This window comes from Diabrotica virgifera, chromosome 6, assembly GCF_917563875.1.
Source record: "Diabrotica virgifera virgifera chromosome 6, PGI_DIABVI_V3a".
In the NCBI taxonomy this organism is placed as follows: domain Eukaryota; kingdom Metazoa; phylum Arthropoda; class Insecta; order Coleoptera; family Chrysomelidae; genus Diabrotica; species Diabrotica virgifera.
In genome coordinates, this window is record NC_065448.1 from 124,713,737 (window position 1) to 124,736,468 (window position 22,732).

The 22,732-nt window shown below is 31.5% G+C and overlaps 1 protein-coding gene across 1 annotated transcript in view; it reads right to left on the minus strand.

Moving 5' to 3' along the window:
* The window catches only part of LOC114332339 (zinc finger protein OZF-like), a 34,095-nt gene extending 17,587 nt beyond the window's left edge, over positions 1-16,508 (minus strand). Inside the window, exon 1 of the mRNA XM_028282125.2 lies at positions 16,077-16,508. Coding sequence (XP_028137926.2) covers positions 16,077-16,329 — 253 coding nt within the window. The 5' untranslated portion in view covers positions 16,330-16,508. The remainder of the gene's footprint in view (positions 1-16,076) is intronic.
* Between the last annotated feature and the right edge of the window lie 6,224 nt (positions 16,509-22,732).

Below are 22,732 nucleotides of genomic sequence, written 5' to 3' on the forward strand. Positions count from 1 at the left end.
GAATGCCATAACATGCTAAAAAAGAAGGTAGAAATGAGACAAATGTGGATAAGAACAAGTAGACAGGATTATGGGGAATACAATAGAATAAGGCATGAATGTAAGAAAAAAATAAGGAAAATTAGACGTGACTGGTTGGATGATAAGATAAAAGAAATAGAAAAAGAAAGTAAGAACAGAAACACAAAAGAATTCTATAAGAAAATTAGTGAGCGGAACAAAAACCTTTAAAGGAAAGATAAAAAGCATAAAAGATAAAAATGGAAAAGTATCAGAAAACGATGAAGAGTATAAAGAAATTTGGACTAACTATTTTAAAGAATTATTAACAGAACAACAAGATCAAGACCTAAATGAAAACAGAGGAGAAGAGACAATGATGTTAGGAAACCAGCTACAAATACCAACAAAAGAGGAAGTTGAGGAAATTATTAATAGCAGCCGTAATGGTAAAGCCTCAGGATCGGACTGTATCAATATGGAGCTTATAAAATATGGTGGTGAAGAATTAAAAGATAGATTATACAATTTAATAAAAGACATATGGGACGAAGAAAAAATGCCGGAAGAATGGTACAAAGGACAAATTATCACGATTCATAAAAAAGGAGATCAACAGATGTGTAATAACTACAGAGGACTGACGCTATTAAACACAGCATATAAAATCATGTCAGCCTTAATACAACGAAGACTGACCGAAGCTACCACGAATATCATAGGACACTATCAATGCGGATTTGTTAAGGGAAAGTCTACAACAGATGCCATACATACGGTTAAACAAATTATGGAAAAAGCTCATGGATATAAAATAGAAATTGAACTGCTTTTTATAGATTTTCGACAAGCATTTGATACAATAAAAAGATCAAAATTAATGGTAGCTCTGAAAGAAATGGGAATACAACATAAATTAAGAAGATTAATACAAATGACAATGAGTAGAACTGTAGTTAGTATAAAAACTCAAGTAGGCGACACAGAAGAATTTGTCATCAATAAAGGGGTAAGACAAGGAGATTCATTATCAGCAACTCTGTTTAATCTTGCCCTAGAATACGTCGTCAGGAAGATCAACAAAGGCACCCTCCGAACGAGAGAAGGACAAATAATAGCATACGCTGATGATATTGTGCTAATAACAAAAAATAGAAAAACAATGGAACGAATGTTAAACGAAATGGTAACAGAAGGAAAAGTAATGGGATTAAAAATAAACCAAGAAAAAACCAAAATAATGAGATTTGACAAAAACTTTGAAAACAGAAAGGTTAGAGTAGGAGAATACACTTTTGAAGAAGTCGAAAAATAAATATTTAGGAATATTAATAACAAACAATGGAGAAAGAGAAACCGAAATCAAGGATTATTACAGCAAATAAGAGCTTCCATGCAAATAAAAAATTACTTAAAAATAAGTTATTGAGTAAGAAATCAAAAATGAAAGTATACAAAACAATAATTCGACCAACGATGATGTATGCAGCCGAAACTCTTAGCATGACAAAAAAACAAGAGGAAAACCTTAGAATACAAGAAAGAAAAATACTAAGAGCAATATTAGGACCAATAAAAATAAATGACAATGAATTTAGACAAAGAACGAACCTCGAGTTACTGGAAGAAATTGAGGAGGATATAGTACGTAAAATAAAACAGCAAAGAGCAAAATGGCTAGGACACATATGGAGATCCGGATCAACTACGACGATATACTCAATATTGGAATGGACACCAGCTGGCAAAAGAAGACGTGGAAGACCAAGAACTACATGGTTACAAGAAGTAGTAAGTGATCTCAACAATGCGGGCATACGACATTGGAAAGGGAAAACCAGAGACAGGAAAGAGTGGAGAAAAATAACAGAGAAAATTAAATAACGAACATGAGGACTGATCTACCTCAAAACATAGATCTAGAGAGCGTAACCCCTAAAGGGGTGTTTAGCCACTATATATATATAATATAGGTATCTACGAATATAATCTGTACAATTTATAAGACTATACAAATCAAAGAAAATACCATTTTATAAATGCAATAAACACAATTGATTTGATTTTATGCCAAATTGCAAATAAAATGTGACAACTGTCAGATTTAACTAAAATGTCATGTTAGAATAAATGTGTATTATCACGGACTTACCTTTTTTCTATCATTTGTGACGCACTGAAAAATGCTCATGAAAAGGACCATACCACTGTCACAGTGACAGTTTTATCTGACATACTCCTCTGATACGTGTAAAGCTGGGAAACAATCAATATAATCACATAAAATGGTTACTATCGCTAAATTCCCCAGCTCGACTAGTTTCATTTCATTTTATATCACAACTTAATACGGTTTCCATCTTTTGTGCTATTTTGCCGGTTATTAGCGCCCTCATCACTGTATAATATACTCATGGACAAAAATATTGCATATGCATGTTGTACAGTAAGGGAAAAACCCTTACTGTATAATATAATATGTATCTAAAAAATGTATATAAGTAATTTAAGTAATTAGGTTGTTACAAAAATGTTGTTTCTACATATGCAAACAAAACGAAGGTTGATTGACGGGGTTTGTTTTGTGTAACCTCGCAGAGACTCACGTATCGTTTACTTTTCAAAGTCCGAACCATAAGAAGATATAAATAGCCCACAGAGGGATTATTATTGGCATTATAGTATTGTTATTAATCATATTAAGATTAAGGTCGTTACTATGCTAGTTAGCAGTCATGCGACAAGGGTATCCTGAAGGACTACCCCGCTAAACAACATCTTAGTAACCTTATGTTGATGGATGTTGTAAATCATAAATAAAGTTATAAGTTAGAGTCAGTGTTTCAACTCAACATACCAACCCTGCAACATATCATGGCAATCTACCAACTTAACAATGTGGAATGAAACTTTTTGTGCTGCTATCTTTAGCCCACCTGTATCATAGGAATAGGATTTCTTTTCCGAATGCAAGGTTTTAAAGTATCATATAAATGCTATAATCGGATTTAAATCTGATCTGGGCTTTATGTTGGCCGGTATAATTTGTAAATTAAATCTCATCAAGGTAAGTATTCACTATGCTAGTGACATGAAGACGTGTATTAACACCAATATGTCATATCCAATATCGCCTTCAAATGGCAAAACATGATCTTATAAGTTTTCAATGTACATATCAGTTGGCATTCGCCTAATCACCTCCACGTGTTCGGTATGTCCTTTCAAAGCAATACCGCTCCGTAGCACTACGCCGCCACCACCAAAACTAACGCTCTGTATGAGGTTACAACTGACATACTGTTCGCCAACTGCTCTGTAGACGAAGTTTTGTAAATCTTGCTTCCATATGATGAACGCTATGCCAGATGTAATCTCATACAGAGTCCACGAGGAAAAAGTTTTCCTGAAGTTGTAGGCGAGAGACACACCCCTAATTTGAACTTAGAAATCGAAAAAGCGACCATGATAGGTGAATGGTAAATTTTGGTCATTCTTTATATTTTCGAGGTCGGTGAATCCGAATATGAAGTTTATTTATATCTAATTAGAATTGGTGGACCATGTTCAAAAATCAAATTTTATGCAAAACTGCGAAAAGTCAATTTTGATGAATTTTCATATTTACCTCGCTGTAAATATTTTCTTTTGAAAATTTTACTGTTTCATCTTGCGAGCACATAGATGACAACCAGATTTGTCCAAAATGTTTAAACATATTTAAAGAGGGGTTGTTAATTTTTAAACATTTTGTCGTCAGATTTAGTTTGTTTCATGTTTACTTAAAAATTTGAGTGACAAAATTGTTAGTTTATAATTTTAACCAACACAGCAATAAAATATGATTCATGAGCAAGTTTTCTGGAAAATTTCAAGGCAAAATATACAATAAGAAAAAAGTTATGTGACTTTATAGAAGAGTGGCACTCTTCCAAAAAAACGCTTATTTCTCGAGATACTGACCACGGTGTGCCGAATGGTTAATTTTGGTCTTGCTGAAAACGAAAATAAGATTTATTTTGGATATTATATGGACCAAATTTTTTAAAATTGCAATTTTACCCTAAACATAAAAGAATTAAAATCACGTTTTTCTTAAAATTAAAAGTTGCATTATTTTTTAACATAACATAAACTTGATTAAAAAGTTAAATTTCAAATTTTTTAACTCAACTTTTGCGATTTAACTTTGAAATTCAGGAATCTGCACCTTTCACTTTAAACAATTCATAACTTTTATTATAATGAGACTAGTGATGTAAGAAGAGAATATTCTCAAGAGAATATTCTCGAGAACGAGAATATTTTTTTGCGAGTTGCTGCTTCCTTAATCGTGCCAAGACGATACATAAAAAGAAAAATGAAAAATGAAAAACGAAAAATGTGGATACGACTTTTCTAAGTAAACGCGAAACAATATGACAATGAATTTAACTATGGAAATAATGCTAGACAATTATTTGTTTAAGAATTTTACAAGAATGTCAAAAAGTGATTTCTAACTATTAATAAATATGATAGGGCCAAGAATAGAGAAGAAAGATCAAACATGAGAAACGCAATATCAATCTCAAATTCTTCAGTTTTTGGCGACTGGTGACTCCTATACTAAAAGTGTTAGTTTATTGTATTTATTCAGGATGCACTACTCTTCCATTTGTCTCATAGTTCCAGAAGTATGCCAAGTTCCACAACTCTGGACGTAAATGTACTGCATTAATAAACCTTATTGTGATTTCATTTGACCACGTATTCATATTTTCTTTGTATGTTTTGACAAAACCAAATTAAATTTCAACAGAGTACAGGAAATAAAGAGGAAATATAGAGCAAAATGCAAAATTTTCCACAACAGTTCGACTATATCGGCAACGCATCAGCAACTAACTGCAATAGTGTTCAAATACCAGCAAGATTTCGGCCATATGGCGATATTTTAATTAGATGGCTGTAATGTTGCCAGCAACATACCAAAAATATATATATATATATATATATATATATATATATATATATATATATATATATATATATATATATATATATATATATATATATATATATATATATATATATATATATATATATATATATATATATATATATATATATATATATATATGTAGATAAGGACACATCATTAAACTTGATAAAAATAATAAACTTAAACCCATAACTAAATTAAAATTCATGGTGACGTTTCAATTATTACTTTAATAATCGTCAGAATAATAAGTTTCTTGAGCGGATGCTTTAAAATAATTTTAAAGGAACAAACAATAATTAGGTAATGAAAACGTAAAAAATGACATTGACAATCATTGGGTTAAGTCAATAATTTCAAACACGCCATGTCTTGTTGCGTGTTTAAGGGTGGCTTCAAAAGAAATATGGATAATGCCTCCTTGATGCTGAGTTCCGTTGGAGAACTTGCATGACCAATGATTGAGAAGTCCTTATGACTAATAGGGTGGTCAGAATCAGTCATATGTTGGAATACCGCTGAATTTGGAACTGTTCTTGATCGTCTTCCTAAGTGAGGAGTGACACCTAAGTGTTCACAACATCTGACACCAAAGTGACGTCGAGTCTTCCCGACGTACGTAGCTGCACAGCTACTACATATGAATTGGTATATAATGTTAGATGCGAGATCACTAGGAATCATGTCTTTCACATGGAAACGAGATCCTATCCTTTCCAAAGTCGTGAAAGCAAATCTTAATTCTATAGAGGGAAATGCTTTTTTAATTGTTCTACGGATGTTGCGTCGGATTTGTAAGCTGTGGTAACCAATATATGGAAGTTTGATATAGATCTTTTCTTTGATTTCTTCTACTTTGCTGTTGGTTGGAATTTGTTATCGAAAATACGTCTGATGTATCTTTCTAAGAAGTTCAACGAAAAACCATTTTTACTTAAGATCACTTTTATGTTTTCTAACTCTTCATGTAGGAATTGCCAGGTTGAACAGATAGTGAAAGCGCGGTGAACAAGTATATTGATTAAACTTGTTTTGTATTTGTTGGGAATGAAGCTATCTGCGTTTATATACAGGCCGGTGAAGGTTGGTTTTGTGTATATTGAAGTGGAAAAACCTGAAGGTGATCTGAAGATGTTAATTCCTAAGAAGGGCAGATTTCCATTGGAAATTAACATCTTCAGATCACCTTCAGGTTTCTCCACTTCAATATACAGAAAACCAACCTTCACCGGCCTGTATATAAACGCAGATAGCTTCATTCCCAACAAATCCAAAACAAGTTTAATCAATATACTTATTCACCGCGCTTTCACTATCTGTTCAACCTGGCAATTCCTACATGAAGAGTTAGAAAACATAAAAGTGATCTTAAGTAAAAATGGTTTTTCGTTGAACTTCTTAGAAAGATACATCAGACGTTTTTTCAATAACAAATTCCAACCAAACAGCAAAGTAGAAGAAATCAAAGAAAAGATCTATATCAAACTTCCATATACTGGTTACCACAGCTTACAAATCCGACGCAACATCCGTAGAACAATTAAAAAAGCATTTCCCTCTATAGAATTAAGATTTGCTTTCACGACTTTGGAAAGGATAGGATCTCGTTTCCATGTGAAAGACATGATTCCTAGTGATCTCGCATCTAACATTATATACCAATTCAAATGTAGTAGCTGTGCAGCTACGTACGTCGGGAAGACTCGACGTCACTTTAATGTCAGATGTTGCGAACACTTAGGTGTCACTCCTCACTTAGGAAGACGATCAAGAACAGTTCCAAATTCAGCGGTATTCCAACATATGACTGATTCTGACCACCCTATTAGTCGTAAGGACTTCTCAATCATTGGTCATGCAAGTTCTCCAACGGAACTTAGCATCAAGGAGGCATTATCCATATTTCTTTTGAAGCCACCCTTAAACACGCAACAAGACATGGCGTGTTTGAAATTATTGACTCAACCCAATGATTGTCAATGTCATTTTTTACGTTTTCATTAATTATTGTTTGTTCCTTTAAAATTATTTTAAAGCATCCGCTCAAGAAACTTATTATTCTGACGATGATTAAAGTAATAATTGAAACGTCACCATGAATTTTAATTTAGTTATGGGTTTTATCTTTAAGTTTATTATTTTTATCAAATATATATATATTTTCAGCAACATATTGCTTCAGAAACTAGTCCGTCTAAATGGCACTTTAGACGAAGACCAATCCATGACTCAGCTGGCGACTAGTGAAAAACAAAATCCCATAACTTCTCATCAGTACAATGAAATTCAGAATGTAGATGACCGAGACAGCTAATGATAGAAACAGATTCTAAATCTGAGGCCTCATCTTCTTCTGATTAGATCACCACATCCATTACTTGCATTATTTGCTGTTAAGAAGAAACTTTCATTTTTTTTATCAAATAAATTTTGTGTTCTCTGTTGTTTTTGTATTTTGTTTATATATAAAGAACACTGTTGTTTAGTCTCATAATTTTGTATATAACTTCATGATTTTAATCCCTATTTCATCTTTAACAATATCCCTAAGCGCGTCATAGGGTTTATTCTCAGAAAATTCTCCATATCGAGAATATTCTCCGATTTTTCATTCTCGAGAATTTTCCAACACTAAATGAGACATAAATATTGAAACAGGTAGGTACTATTGTCTTCAGAAAGGTAAGAAATATATTCTATAAAAATTTCACAAAAAAATGATAAAATGGAACAGAGTTATTAAACGCAAAAAAGTGATTTCATTTTTCTTATTTTCACGGTAAAATTGCGATTTTGCCAATGTTCCCTCACGTAAAATTCAAAATAAACCTAATTTTTCGTTTTCAGCATCGTCAAAAACATAAAGTATGACCAAAACTAGTATCTCGAGAAATAATCGTTTTTCGTGGTGTGCCGCTCGTCTATAAAGGCACATAACTTTTTTCCTATTGCATATTTTGACTTGAAATTGTCCAGAAAACTTCTTCATGAATTATGTTTTATTGCTGTGTTGGTTAAAATTATAAGCTAAAAAGTTTGTCGCTTAAATTTTTTAAGTAAACATGAAACTAACGAAATCTGAGGACAAAATGTTTAAAAATTAACAACTCATCTTTTAATTTTTATAAACACTTTGTACAAAGCTCTTTATTATCTAAATACTTCAAAGATGAGACAGTAAAATTTTCAAAAGGAAATATTTATAGTGACCAAAGAAGCAGTGAGGTAAAACTGAAAAATCATTAAAATTAGTTTTTCGCATTTTTGCATAAAATTTGATTTTTGAACATGTTCCACCAATTCTAGATAAAAATAAACTTCATATTCAGATTCAGCGACCTCGAAAACATAAAGAACCATCAAAATTGGCCATTCACCTTAAAGTTGATTTTCGTGGTCGGTATAAAGTAATTTTAGGGGTTGCTGCCGCTAACCTATTGACTGTATACCATATATTACAAAAAAACGACTAAAATCCTTTATAAAAAGGTATATTTGTTAAAATCCCTAAAAAGGGCTACATCACAGAACTAGTTTTCGATCGGATGACCGATCATCACGTAAGCACTGATGATGATCGGTCAACCGACCAAAAACTGTTCTGTGATGTAGCCCTTTTTAGGGATTTTAACAAATATACCTTTTATAAAGGATTTTAGTCGTTTTTTTCATACAGAGTGTTAATTTTGGTTGTGGCGACATAGTGTTACAGAGTGGTATTTCTTGGAATAGACAAGGCGAAAAAGGCGGCTTCGTTGGGAAAAATATTCCCATGAGATTTTTTTGCATAATTACATTCGTGAGACATCCCAGAAAGGTTCAAGAAGTCGCCCACGTGAAAAATGGGCCAAATTTTTTTTAATCAAATTGCATTTTATGTGTGAAGTTTATTTATTTATTTTACGGATATACCATTTTTACAGAAATATGACGTCAACCTTTACAAAGCATAGGTTCAATAGGTTGCGTTAAAAAAACAAACCAAAAATTAAAATTAAACAACATTCAATAAAAGTAGTAGCTTAAGTTATTAAATAATGCTCAAAATCTCTCAACTGATTTCTTAAATGTTGCTATAGATATTCCAAATAACTCTAAACTATTGCTGTGCTCATTGGCAGTTCGTAAAATTCTTGTAATGGGTTCATTTTGACCATAATTTGTAGTGTGGAATGGATGTTGAAAATGTGTTGCGAGTTCTTCTAGTATTAACATTAAAACTTATTAAACTTAGTAACTCTGGATCTTGAACATATCCATTTATAATCTTAAAAAGGAAACATAACTCTGCTTGACACCTTCTATGATGTAGTGGTGAGATATTTAGTATTGACAGTATATCATTATATGTGTATTGCTGTCTAATAAAACCAATCTTGTAAGCACATACCCTCAAGAATTTATTCTGAACTCTCTCGATACTGTAGATGTCACTGTTATATGAAGGAGACCAAATGAGAGAACCATACTCCAAAACTGATCAGACTAAACTAAAGTATAACATTTTTAAAGTTTGTACTGAAAACTGATTACAGTTTCTTAGAATAAATCCCAACATTTTTAAAGCTTTAGCTGAAGTTTCGTTAATGTGATACTTAAAAGTTAATTTAGAATCAAAATTTATACCTAAATCCTTAATATTATGACGTGCCTCTAATGGTACATTATTTATACAATAATCATAATGTACAAACTCTCTTGATCTTCCAAAAGTAATTTTAAAACATTTTTTTATATTTAAGTATAGCTTGTTTACCTCACACCAACTAGCTAAGCTTTTAATATCAAAGAATTCTGTAACAAAGAGGCGACAACTAGGTTATTTACTAGTCGAAATATTTTAAGGTCATCAGCAAACATTAGAAATTTACTACTTTTAACCACTGAGGATATATCCTTAACAAATATATTAAATAAGAGAGGCCCAATATGAGACCCCTGAGGTTACAGATACTTGTTGAGATAAACAATTACCATATTTAACATACTGACATCTACCAGATATATAACTACCTATCCACACAATTATTTTACCTCCAAATCCATAGCCTTTTAATTTAGCAATAAGCAGATCATGGTTAACTCTATCGAATGCTTTAGAGAAGTCTGTGTAGATAGCGTCAACCTGACCCTTCTGTTCAACTGAATTAGCAATGAAATTAGTATACAATATTAAGTTCGTGCATGTAGACTTACCATTAGAAAAGCCATGTTGTCTAACATCAATTATATCTTTAGAATTCCATGTCAAAAAGTTATTTACAAGGCACTCAAAAAGTTTGGGTAATACAGATTGGTTACAAACCGCTCGATAATTTTCAACATCATTTTTATTACCAGACTTAAAAATTGGTGTTAAAAACTAGTTTTCCAAAAATCAGAAAAGACGCCATTACTCAATGAGGAATTAAATAAGTAGCAGATAGGTTTTACGAGAGTAAAAATACAACGCTTGAGAACATAAGCTGGCAAACAATCTGGTCCAACCGATAATTTCCAAGGCATCATTAAAACACTATCAATTATGTCTGAGAGCTCAATACTATAATTATTCACATTTACACTCTGCTGATAGTTAAAAATTGGGATCTGATTAACTTTAGAATTAGAATATGTAGTTGAGAAAAACTTACTAAATAAATTAACTACGTCTTGAGCATTATCACCTTTACCACCACCGTAGAACATATTAGATGGCAGATTATAACATTTACGTTTATTATTGATATACTTCCAAAAATGTCGAGGATTAGATAGAATCCCATTCTTAATATTATTCAAATAGTTACTATAACATTGAGAGGAGACTTGTTTACATTCATTTCTTAACTGAGAAAATCTTAAATAATCATCCCTTCTACCAAATAATTTATACTGCTTATGTATTTTCTTTTTTAAGTATATCAACTTCCTTAATTTACCATTAAACCAAATCGGACACGAACTTGTTTTAAATTTTTTGATCGGAACAAATAAGTCAAAACCTGTATACATAAAATCATAAAATACTGCTAAGCTGTAATTCACATCATCTGATAAAAGTAAGTCCCAATTAATACTTGCGAAGTAATCATTTAATCCGACATAATTTGCATTTTTAAAATCATAATAAAATTCCTCGTAGTTCAGTTGATAATGCTTTTCAAAACCAGTTAATTCTACAACTATAGGCGAATGATGGATACTATTATCAAATAGTATCCAAATAATATATAATATATAATAATATATCAAATAGTAGAATTGATGCAATGTTTATGAATATATGTTAAGCTTTATAAATAGTGTCGCATGTAGGGATATTATGCGCCACTGGCGAGAACTGCCGTTCTCTGGTAATAAGTTTTTAACGTACACCATACAAAAAAACACCGCTAACTTAGATTATTGTTTCCAATTGGATTTTTCCATTTTTTTTTTCAAAAAAATTTATTAGTTTTTTGACCCTAACTTTTTTATTTTTTATATTAGAAAGTTTGTTAAAAAAATTTTTTGTAGGTTTTTATAAGATCTATAAGACTATTAATATTAAATCCTTTTAAAATCCTCAGTCGCAAAAAGAGGTGACTTTGAAAGGGTTTTTAAAGGCGGTTTTTGCATGCTATTATAAGTTCTAATTGTCTGTAGCTCACTCAATTTTTGTCGTAGAAAAAATTTTCGTAAGCCAAGTTCTTAAGAATTAAACAAGCTACATTTTCATATGTAAACATTTTTTCGCATCTCTGATGCTAATCTTTCTATTCTGAAGAAAAGGGCATGTTTTACCAAACTACAAAAATTCGTTATTTGCTTTTAACTGCAGTTTTTTTAAAACTCATTGTTTCTCGAAATCTCATTGTAATCTACTAAAAATACATAAATAAAAAATACGGAATAAGGTCGATGACTAATTTTAATTAGGGTGGTAATTAGGGGGTTGTTTCCGATAACTTTTCGACTGAAAAAATAGGGACTGACATTCTTTTCATTATGTCACTTAATTTTTAAGCTACAGACTTTATTTTTTATTTTTGAAGATGGATCTTTTTAAACATTTAAAATTAATTTCTACAAGTTATTCTCGAAAAATGCATAGTTTTTCCGTATTTTGACTTTGAAACTATAATATTTAGTATTTGACGAAGAGAAGCTAACATAATATTATAATAAAGTACAGCTCAATTACTAAAAAAAACACTTTGTTTCTTTTTTAAAAGGTATATATTCGTTTTTTGATTGATTTTTTCGATATAAAATGTATAAAACATTTTTTGCTTACAATTAATGTTTTTACCAACATTTTCGGTCAAAATATAATAAAAAATTTCCACCCCCGAGATGGGGTGGCAACCACCCCATGGTAAAAGCGTCTTTCGGCATCATATAGATTTTGACCCTTAAACTATCCACTACTTATTGTCAAATTTTCAAGCAAATCGGTCCATTCTGTAAAAAATGAGAAGTGAAAAGTTTGTTAATGGTTATTCATTTTTGAAAAGTTTCAGTTCCTGGACTAATTATACTTTTGGAGCTCTATAACTTTGGAGCTCTCTGTATTGACAAGTAGTATCTGATGCATCCAACATCAAGTATGATAACTGAATGTATTACAGGAATCATTGAGCTTGAAAAACCGTTTTTCCCATTAAGAAATAGATTTGATCATACTTATGAAGCCTATTTATAACTTAAAAATTCGAATTTTCCCAGATATGAGGTATACACCGTTAGAAGCGACTAGAGACCTCCTACAAACGCTCAGTTATTGGCGCAATTCGTAGGTTGAAATTTTGAGTAATTGTCGCAAAACCAAAATTTTCAAAGTTTAATTTTTCAGTTTTTCGGCTATGGTGAGCAGTGTACATGTCTCAGCTTGATAGCTTAGGCACCGTTCAAAAGTTTAACTGAACACACTATGAATATTATTTAATAAACAAACAACTCAAAATATTCCTGAAGCCATGTCAAATATTTAGTAGCCTTGTTTGTCACCATATTCTAGTCGACTCGGTGCATTTGATTTGGAAAATATCACCACACACTTCCATTTTTTCGAATCCTGAAAAAACTAATAAATTTTTTTTTAATTTAAATGCAGAATGAAATACTAGATTATTATTGAGGGCCAAAAGTTCCTTAGAATAAATAAAAAGTTTTTTTGAATAAGATATTTGAAATTAAATATCACACTATACTCCGTCTACCGAAGAGAAGGAGTAATCACGTGAATAAATCAAAATTTTTCTTCAAAATACCGTAACTCACGCCTTTGTACACAATATCGATAACAAGGTATTCGGTATTGGTCTTATCGGTATTGTGTACAAGGGCGTGAGTTAAGGTATTTTGAAGAAATATTGTGATTTATTCACGTGATTACTCCGTCTGTTCGGTAGACGGGGTATAAATAGAGGGATGCGCATCATATTAAGAACTAGTAGAATAACGCCAATATTGACTATGTTAAAATCACTTGAATGGTTGTCAGTTCGTCAACGTTTGCATTACCTAACCATGGTTTTTGTGTATAAAATATTGAACTCATTGGCTCCATCTTACTTTCAAAAATATGTTTCTTTTCAGAGAGATGTACATGATTATAATACAAGGGGTACAAATAATCTACATATTGTTGAGTTTAAAAATAGCTTTATGATGAATTCTTTAATTTGCAAAGGGTTTAAAGAATATAATGAACTACCTCTCAATTTAAGAACTTGTAGAAACATTAATACATTCAAGTACAGTTTAAAAAAATATATTATAGAGAATAGGATGTGTTGAATGTATTTGTGTTGCCTTATATGTAGGGTTACCATAATTTATTAAGGCCAAATCCGGACAAGGGTAGTCCAAGGAAAAAAACATATCCTTGCCCTTGCCTTTTGACACCCACAAAATTAGTATTGGTATCATCAGCACAAAGGCAAACTACTTTTGAATCAATAGAGTACTTTTTAATACATTTTAAAACATGTTCTACTAAAAGATCAGATGTTTCACCCAGAAGTTCATCAAAAAATAAAAGTTTCACGTTGACACCTTCATTTTGCTTAAAATAACAAACATATACCGGAGTCAGTTTGATTTCGTTTCTGTTTGAACTATCAATAATTGTAACCGTAATAAAATTTGCATCTTTGAGATCTTCGAGTAATTTGTTAAATATGTTTTTTTAAATATGTTTTTAGCAAAGAAAAAATCCGGACATTTCTCATATCCGGACACCAATCCGGACATGTCTTTCAAATCCGGACTGTCCGGACGAAATCTGGACGTATGGTAACCCTACTTATATGTATACTTATTGTGCTTACATTAATCGCATTGGTATTTTATTCAAATGTTTGTGGCTTTCGATATTGACATTTTAATTGAGAGATGTTGTGGCCGCAGTGCGGGTGGTGGGGAGATCACTTAAGCTCCCTAGTCATTGTCACAGGTCTATGCACCTACTTAGTGGGAACACAAAATCCTATGCTAAAGCATTACAGGGCAGTACCCTTCTACTCACGTCTATATTCTTTGCTGATATGAATCTTAAACCATATTTGCAAAGTTAAATTCCGACAGAGGGCGCTCAAAATTTCAAAGATGGACGTCAAAATTTCAAAGATGGACGATAACTCAAGGAAAACAATTCAATTTGTCATTTGATCTCACAGTTCTAAAACATTAAATTAAAATCATTTACAGTATTTCTCATGATCATCTTTCAGTGCGTCACAGTTTTTCGATTTCTTTCTAACGCATTAAATTGTATGTGACAGAAAAAAAGGCACGTCAGTGATTACATTTCGTCGGTGACATTTTTATAACATTTCTTCTAGTTATTCTAGTTGTCGATAGATGGCGCCATAATAAAAACATAATTTTTTTTTTTTAGATCATAATGTTACAAATATAATCTGTATAATTTATAAGACTATACAAATCAAAGAAAATACCATTTTGTAAATGCAAGAAACACATTTGATTTGTTTTTATTCCAAATTGAAAATAAAATGTGACAACTGTCAAATTTAACTAAAATGTCATGTTAGAATAAATGTCATAAATCTGTATTATCACGGACTTACCCTTTTTCCTATCATTTGTTACGCACTGAAAAATGATCATGAAAAGGACAATACACAAGTGTGTTGCCAAAGTAACCACTAAGTTTTGCCACTAAGACATCTTATAGGTTAAAGACGACTCAAAATTATGTTTCATCTGTATGCATTCATTAAAATTTGATGCTAACTACTGATTTGTTTTTACCTTTTTTCCATAAAAAATCTAGCCCCCCGATAATCATGCAGTGTTTTAAAAATTATTAATCTATCATAAATTTCTAATTTTGTTTTTTAATTAAGTTAATAGGTAGCTACACTACAATATATTTTACAACAAATAACAATTTTTAATTAAATAAAAACTGCCTGGTGAGTTTATTTTATAGGTGAATTTATTTTATAAAAATTGTGTTTTGGAAATTATGAGGTAGTCGGAATATTTTGTATAAGAATAGAATATATAGTCGCCTCAAAGCTAGCAACAGTAGGATATGTACATATCCTACTGTTGCATGAGTGCACCGTATATGCATATATACCATACACATCGCATCGGTCCCATATGACTTAACTGGTTGATCAGTGCACTAGTGCAACAGTAGGACATGTACCTATCCTACTGTTGCTTTGAGGTGACAATATACTGCATTTTATTTATTTATTTAATTTTGCAGTCGCTTAAACATTAAAAAATACTACGTTTAATACAAACGTTAAATTAAGAAAATGTGTGATTTGGCATTATTAATTTACCTCATTACGTAGAGTATAATAGGAATGAATACTGAGGAACACTGCAATAGTAGTTGTTATTTGTTGTTGATGTATGTAAGCTTTGTCCATAAAATTGTAAAAATTTTCAGTGACAATAAAGCATATTTCTATTCTACTCTAGTTGTTTTAAGTCAAATTCCCAAAGACAAGTTTCCCCTCCAAAGGGAAATGTCTAGATCAGCCACTGGACGCCAGTGTATTCAATATTTTAGTAAAATATCATATTCATAGTGTAAGATACTTAAAAATGAAGAAGAGAATAAGAGACATTAGTTTCTTACCAATGCTCTGCTCCTCTAGTTCTGTTTTTGCTTCAGCTTTAATTTCATTAGATACATTTTCCAATGCATTGTTTTCGATTTTAATATCCACTGAACAAAACTCATCCAATACAGATTCCTGTCCATAACTGCTTACATTTAGTTCCAATTTAACTTCTATATTGTTATATTTCTTTAGAGAATCGCCTTCATCCTTAATAACTGTTAATATTTCTCTGTTTGTAGAGTCCTTAATATCTTCATTACATGCCATAATAAAAAATTAAACTAAATTACAAATTGGTATGTGCTAAGTTTTTAAAATAACTTAAAGCTATGGATTTTAAGTGTAATTTAAAATAAGAGATATTTTTTTAAGTGATGTTTTTTTCTAAATAAACAATAAATAAAGACAAACATCCATGACAGTTGACACTTCTTCAAAGTTCAAGAACTCGGGTCGATACCGAAATGCTATGAGTGGTATCGCCACCTTTACCTTACAAGCCACGAAGAGAAAATGGCAAGCAACGTCGCAATTGTGACGTCAGTAGTCCGACTCTCGGACTACCGCTTCCGAAACCAAAATTTTAAAGTACAAATTCTGGTAAAATTTATAGTGTTTTTTGAGTCGAACAGGAAAATATATTAATTAGAAGTTTGTATAAAATAAAATTAAACGTAATTCCTTGTAAGTAACGTTTATTATACAAAAAAAAAAACAATGACAAGAATATGTGTAAAATACTTTATTTTAAATACATATAATATCTTATTTTAAATTATATAGAAAATATCGCTAGAAATAACTATAACAACAATTGCTCACATGGTTTGATGTGCAGTCTTGGGGTTTGGAGTAGATAACTTTCTTTTTTTTTTGTTATTTTCCTTAGCATTATTTTTCTTTTTATACTTGTTTGAAGATTCATCACTTTGATGGCTGCTATTCTTGTCTATTGTATAATTATTTAAAACAATATTACACATATTTTTTTTTCTAACAGCAGAATAAACTTTGAATGCATTTTCCTCACATTCACACAGTCAAAAAAACTGCAATAACTATCTCTTGAAACCTACCAAATTTCATTTGCATATCTCAATTGGTTTAAGAATAATAAATAAATCGTCAGTTTGTAAAAAAAAATTCAACATCCTCTATCTCGGAAACGAAACATTTGCAGACACGTTTATCAAGCAAACTGTCATTATTGTCTCATGTAGAATTACCCCTTAAGGGGATGGGTACGAACTTTCGGCTTCAATGCTATTTAAATGTGATTCATTTTTTTCGAATCCTGAGAAAACTACCCACATAACAATGATGTTCGCATCATGTTCGAAGCATATATTACCAACATTCGACAGAGTATATTCTTTATAGTACATGCGTAGTACAAGCATAGCATGTACCCTAAAAAAATATTCTAAATTTCATGTTCTTTGCACATACTTTAAAGAATATTCTCGTACCGAATATACTGAGCACATTCGTGTACGTAGTATCTCAGTATATTCGTAAAAGTATATTATTGGAATATACCTTCATCGAATATACTTTAAAAGTATGTAATTAGCACATACTTGTACGCATGATACTATAAATAAAGAGATAGTATTTTTCCGTAGCGCAAATACGCCTGAGTTCGCGCATTGATGACGTAACTGGAGACCGGAAGTTGAATTTGAATTCTTGTTAAAGTTAAATGGGATTTGTATGCATTATGTGATGAAATTATTCTATTAGCAAAATAACATTAAACTTCAATGTATTCGAAAAACATTTAGTGTCGAAATTCCAGTCAAAACAACTGTCAAAAATAAAATATAAAATACAACCGCGAACAATTCAAAGTAATCGGACATCACGAATGATTACGAACCATTACGAACTTGTCGGTCTCCAGTTACGTCACGACTTCCGGATGTGCAATATTATAGGTTTGTTCCAACACGACCGAGAACCGTCACGAAACGGTAGCGCTTCTGCGCAGTAAACAAAATCCGTTCCAACAAAAATATGATCGTCATCGGATCGTCCTTCCCACTGTTCCAACAAAAATTGTGATCTTTCGGTGACGGTTTCGTGATGATCTTTCAGTAATCGGGCAAATGCATAATGTGCTGGTTGGACTGACTTGCGCACTAGGATTTAATTCTTTAAAGTTTTTGAGCCTTTGATCGACTAAAAGCACACAAGCTGTTACCAACAAAAATGACAAATATATGATTACCGTCATGGGACGATAACTGGGCGATACAATTACGAACATGCGCACAACAAACGGTACAAGTAGTTTCGTGACGGTTTCTGGACCGTCCAAAAGTTCATGTTGGAACAAACCTATTATCTTGTTATTTATAGTATCATGCTTGTACGTATGTACTTTTAAAATATCTTAAAAAGAATGTGCATGTATAAGAAAAATAATGTTAGCCTTGTAAAGGCCGCGTCTCACCATCAAATAATTTGATCAAACAGTTTGAGCAAACTTGACGTACTTGACGTCAGGAAGGAAAAGGAAGTACGTCAAAGTGACGTCACAATTGCAGTTTTTTTGAAATTCTAAAAATCTGTGCTCTCACTATCAGTCTAGTTTGATCAAATTTTTTGTATTGAGTTGTCTAACTTGTTTGTACTTTATTTAAAATTAAAATTTTTCATTATTATTCACAATGAACACTCAGGATGTGACGTCACTATCTGTCACTTTCAGTTCGCTCAAACCAGTTTGATCAAATTATTTGATGGTGGGACGCGGTCTTTAGAGTACACTGAATTGTGTGAACAAACCTTTAGAATGTTGTGTTGGTAACAGTGAATGACAATAGATTCCGTGCACTGTAGATATCTACAGTCGCTTTCTGTCGATGGCAATTGTCATGAAAATATTTGAATTTTTAGTTTTAATTCAAATATTTTCTTGTTTTACTAAGTGCCACTTCAGCATCAATTACAGTATAACCTAGCAAAACTAGAAAATAATTCAATTAAAGCTAAAAATTCAAATATTTTCATGACAATTGACATCGATAGAAGGCGACTGTAGATATCTACAGTGCCCTGGGCCCTGGTGCGGGAGCACGCCATATAGAATTCTATTTTAGTGACGTCACGTTGCCTAGCAACTGTCGATTCTCCCATTATGAAATTCTATTTTGTGACGTCACTAAAATAGAATTCTATTTGGCGTGCTCCCGCACCTGATTCTAATTCATTTCGACAGTCGCAATTTCATTTCGACACCGCCATGACAGCAACTGGGGATATTAACCTTATCATGTTGAGACTGCTCAGAATTTGGGTTGGCGCTTCGGTTTCTTGGATTTTGTTGATAGTCTGGGAAAATTATCGAAAAAATACCATTTTTGGGAAAAATTATTTACCAGCTATTTTATTGCTAAAATCGAATCTTAAGATTGCATATATTAGTAATAAGGGGTATGACAAGTCCGCAGAAAGTGTGTTATTTTATTTATAAACAAATTAGCACTCCTAAATCTTCTTTTTTTTTTTCAATTAGTGGTCTGTAACTCCTATAATTTTTCCTTTGAGCCAAAAACACTCAAATAAAAATTCACCGTAATTTAGTTCTGCACAAAGTTATTTTTTTTCCGATTTCCTTCAACAAAAATTTTACTCAGAAAATCCGAGTTTTTCCAAAAAATCTGCCATTTTCAATTAAAATTTTAGGGAAGTAAATAATTATTTATCAATAATTAAATAATTGAAGACATGAAAGATTTATTATAGTAGATTATACAGAGGGGCTAAATTATGGAATAAATTCATTTCTTTAAAACGGACGATTTTGGAGCAAAATCCCGAAAGAGGTCGATTTTTATTTTTCAATTACAATTTTTGGCATATATTTCATACTAGTGACGTCATCCATCTGAGCGTGATGACGTAATCGATAATTTTGTTAATGGGAATAGGGGTCGTGTGGTAGGTCATTTGAAAGGGCGTTTAATTCTCTATTCAGTAATATAAACATTAATATCATTAGGTATTTATACAGGGTTGCCAAAAAAAATTTTGAATTAAATTAATTGGCGCAAAAAGAAGAATGTATGTAATTTATTTAACTCAAAATACATTGTACTGCTGTCAGAAAATAGAAAAAAAGGTTTATTTCACCAATAAACATTTCTTTTCGCTTAAATTAAATCATAAACAGCCTCCCTCCTACCTATTGGCAGTTTGAACTTTTAATTTAAGCTAAAAGCAATGTTTATTTGCAAAATAAACATTTTTTTCTATTTTCTGACAGCAATAGAATGTATTTTGAGTTAAATAAATTACATGCATTCTTCTTCTTGCGTCAATTAATTTAATTCAAAATTTTTTTTGGCCTCCCTGTATAAATATTGATATTAATGTTTATAATACTGAATAGAGAATTGAACGCCTTTGTAAATGAGCTACAACACGAACCCATATTCCTATTTAAAAAAATAATTACGTCATCACGCTCGGATGGATGACGTCACTAGTTTGAAATATATGCCAAGAAATTTAATGTAAAAATAAAAATCGACCTGTTTCGGGATTTTTCTCTAAAATCGTCCATTTTAGAGAAAATGAATTTATTCCATAATTTAGCCCCTCTCTGTATATCAGGAGACCGGCGACAATCTAACCAATAGTTTAGCAATAATTAAAATGTTAATTAAAAAATTTCGGTCGAAATAATAACCAGAAAGATTATGATACACCAGAATAACTATGATTTTCATATAAAAAAGCACTATACCTATTCAACGTACCTTACAGGATTGAAATTGGACCATTTGAGCGGTCTCAGGAATGTTATAAAGAAACAATTTTTTGGCTTATAAACAAATAGAACCCCTCAGAAAATATTAGATTAAATTAAATTAAGTTAACGCTGTTGAAAAGAGCACGGCTTCTGTGTCCTTTTCGAAGAAAAACAAATTGAATTGCGAGGAGTGATTCCAGGTATAACCGGTCAAATTTGACCGGCATTTGCGACAGAGTTATAAACAACAGGATTTTAATCTTTGAACCATTAGATACCTTTTAATTCCGGTCCTCTTTGTACATACAAATTTTCATATCTTCAAGACACTCATAACAAAAAAGATTTATGTCACTGTCACGAAATTATTTAATTATTGATAAATAATTACTCCCTCAAATTTTAGTTGAAAATTAAAGATTTTGTTTGGAAAACCCGAATTTTCCGAAGAAAATTTCCGTCGAAGGAAATTGGAATAAATTATCAATGTGCAGAATTAAATTACTGTCAATTTTTATGTGAGTGTTTTGGTTTAAAGTTAAAATTTTCGGAGTTATAGAGCAATAATAAAAAAAAAAGATTTCGGAGCGCTAATTTGTTTATAAACAAAATAGCACACTTTCTGTGGACTTTGCACAGCTATATTACTAATATAGGAAATCTTAAGATTTGATTTCAGCATGTCCAGCAATAAAATAGCTGGTAATTAATTTTCCTTATTTTTTACTAATTTTCCCAGATTATTACCTCACATCTTTCATTGAGTTGATGATTCATGTTGTGGACATTCTCAATTATTATATTTCTAATTTAATACTATTCTATCTAATTCCTCAAAACAAGCAAATTTCAATTAAACCCAGCTATATTATAATACCTTTTGATTTAGTTTTCCTTGCAAGAAATAAACAAAACACATCTAAACTAAACCTAACCTCGCTTTTGGCCATTCATTCATCTCCGTGTCAAATAATTTCGACAGTCGCCATATTGAAAGCGACTTGTTTTTTTGGTCGAAATTTGATTAGAACTGTCATGTCACACAATACCACAGCAGACCCCCACATAGCAATGCAACAGGGATATTCAAGGTCAACGCACGTTTACTAGTTTGCGCCCTTGCACGGGATGGCATCACTAAATAGTCTCATTTCTGCAGGTTTCTGCACGTCGTTCGTTCAGTTCGTTCTGTATTCTGTCACTTTCTTTGATCTTTGTCAGTTTTCATTTCCTTGAGAAAAATACGACGCCATATTTATTTGTTTTATTTTTTCATAAATAGCGTTTAAATAGTGCAAAATAGTGCATCCAGCAACAAAAAGTGTAAAGTGAATTACAGCAGTTGTGTTTTATTCCAAATGTATACAATTTTGGTGTGGTTTAAACTGATGAATAAATAATAATATTGTGTAAATATATGTGTAATAAGGTAGTTGTGTTTAAGTTTTTACATTGATAATTGATAACAAACATGTTTTATAAACATACATATAAACATTTTTATAAATAAAGATTGTATTTTATGTTTTACTCTTTAATTTTTTAACCACTTTGGCATTTTAATAGGCGCGTTCCAAGTGACATGAAAACCGTCCTTCGTACTGCCCTCGTCATGCGCATTATAAAAAATGCATTTTAAGCGAACATGAACGATGATTGGTATCGTACACCGTGTTGTTCCAAGCGATCCATGTACCGCTTCAAAATCGGTAACTGAATGGTCCTTTTGATACATGCCTTCAAGCAGAAACTATTTGTACTGACTTGCGCAGTTAGGATTGTTTTCATTTTTACTGATCACTGCTATGAGATCAGCTGATGATTTAATAATAGAATAATCCACAATTCCACAATTTACGCTATTAGTACCTGTGAATCTTGATTGCTGTTTAAATAATTATTAATTCTTTT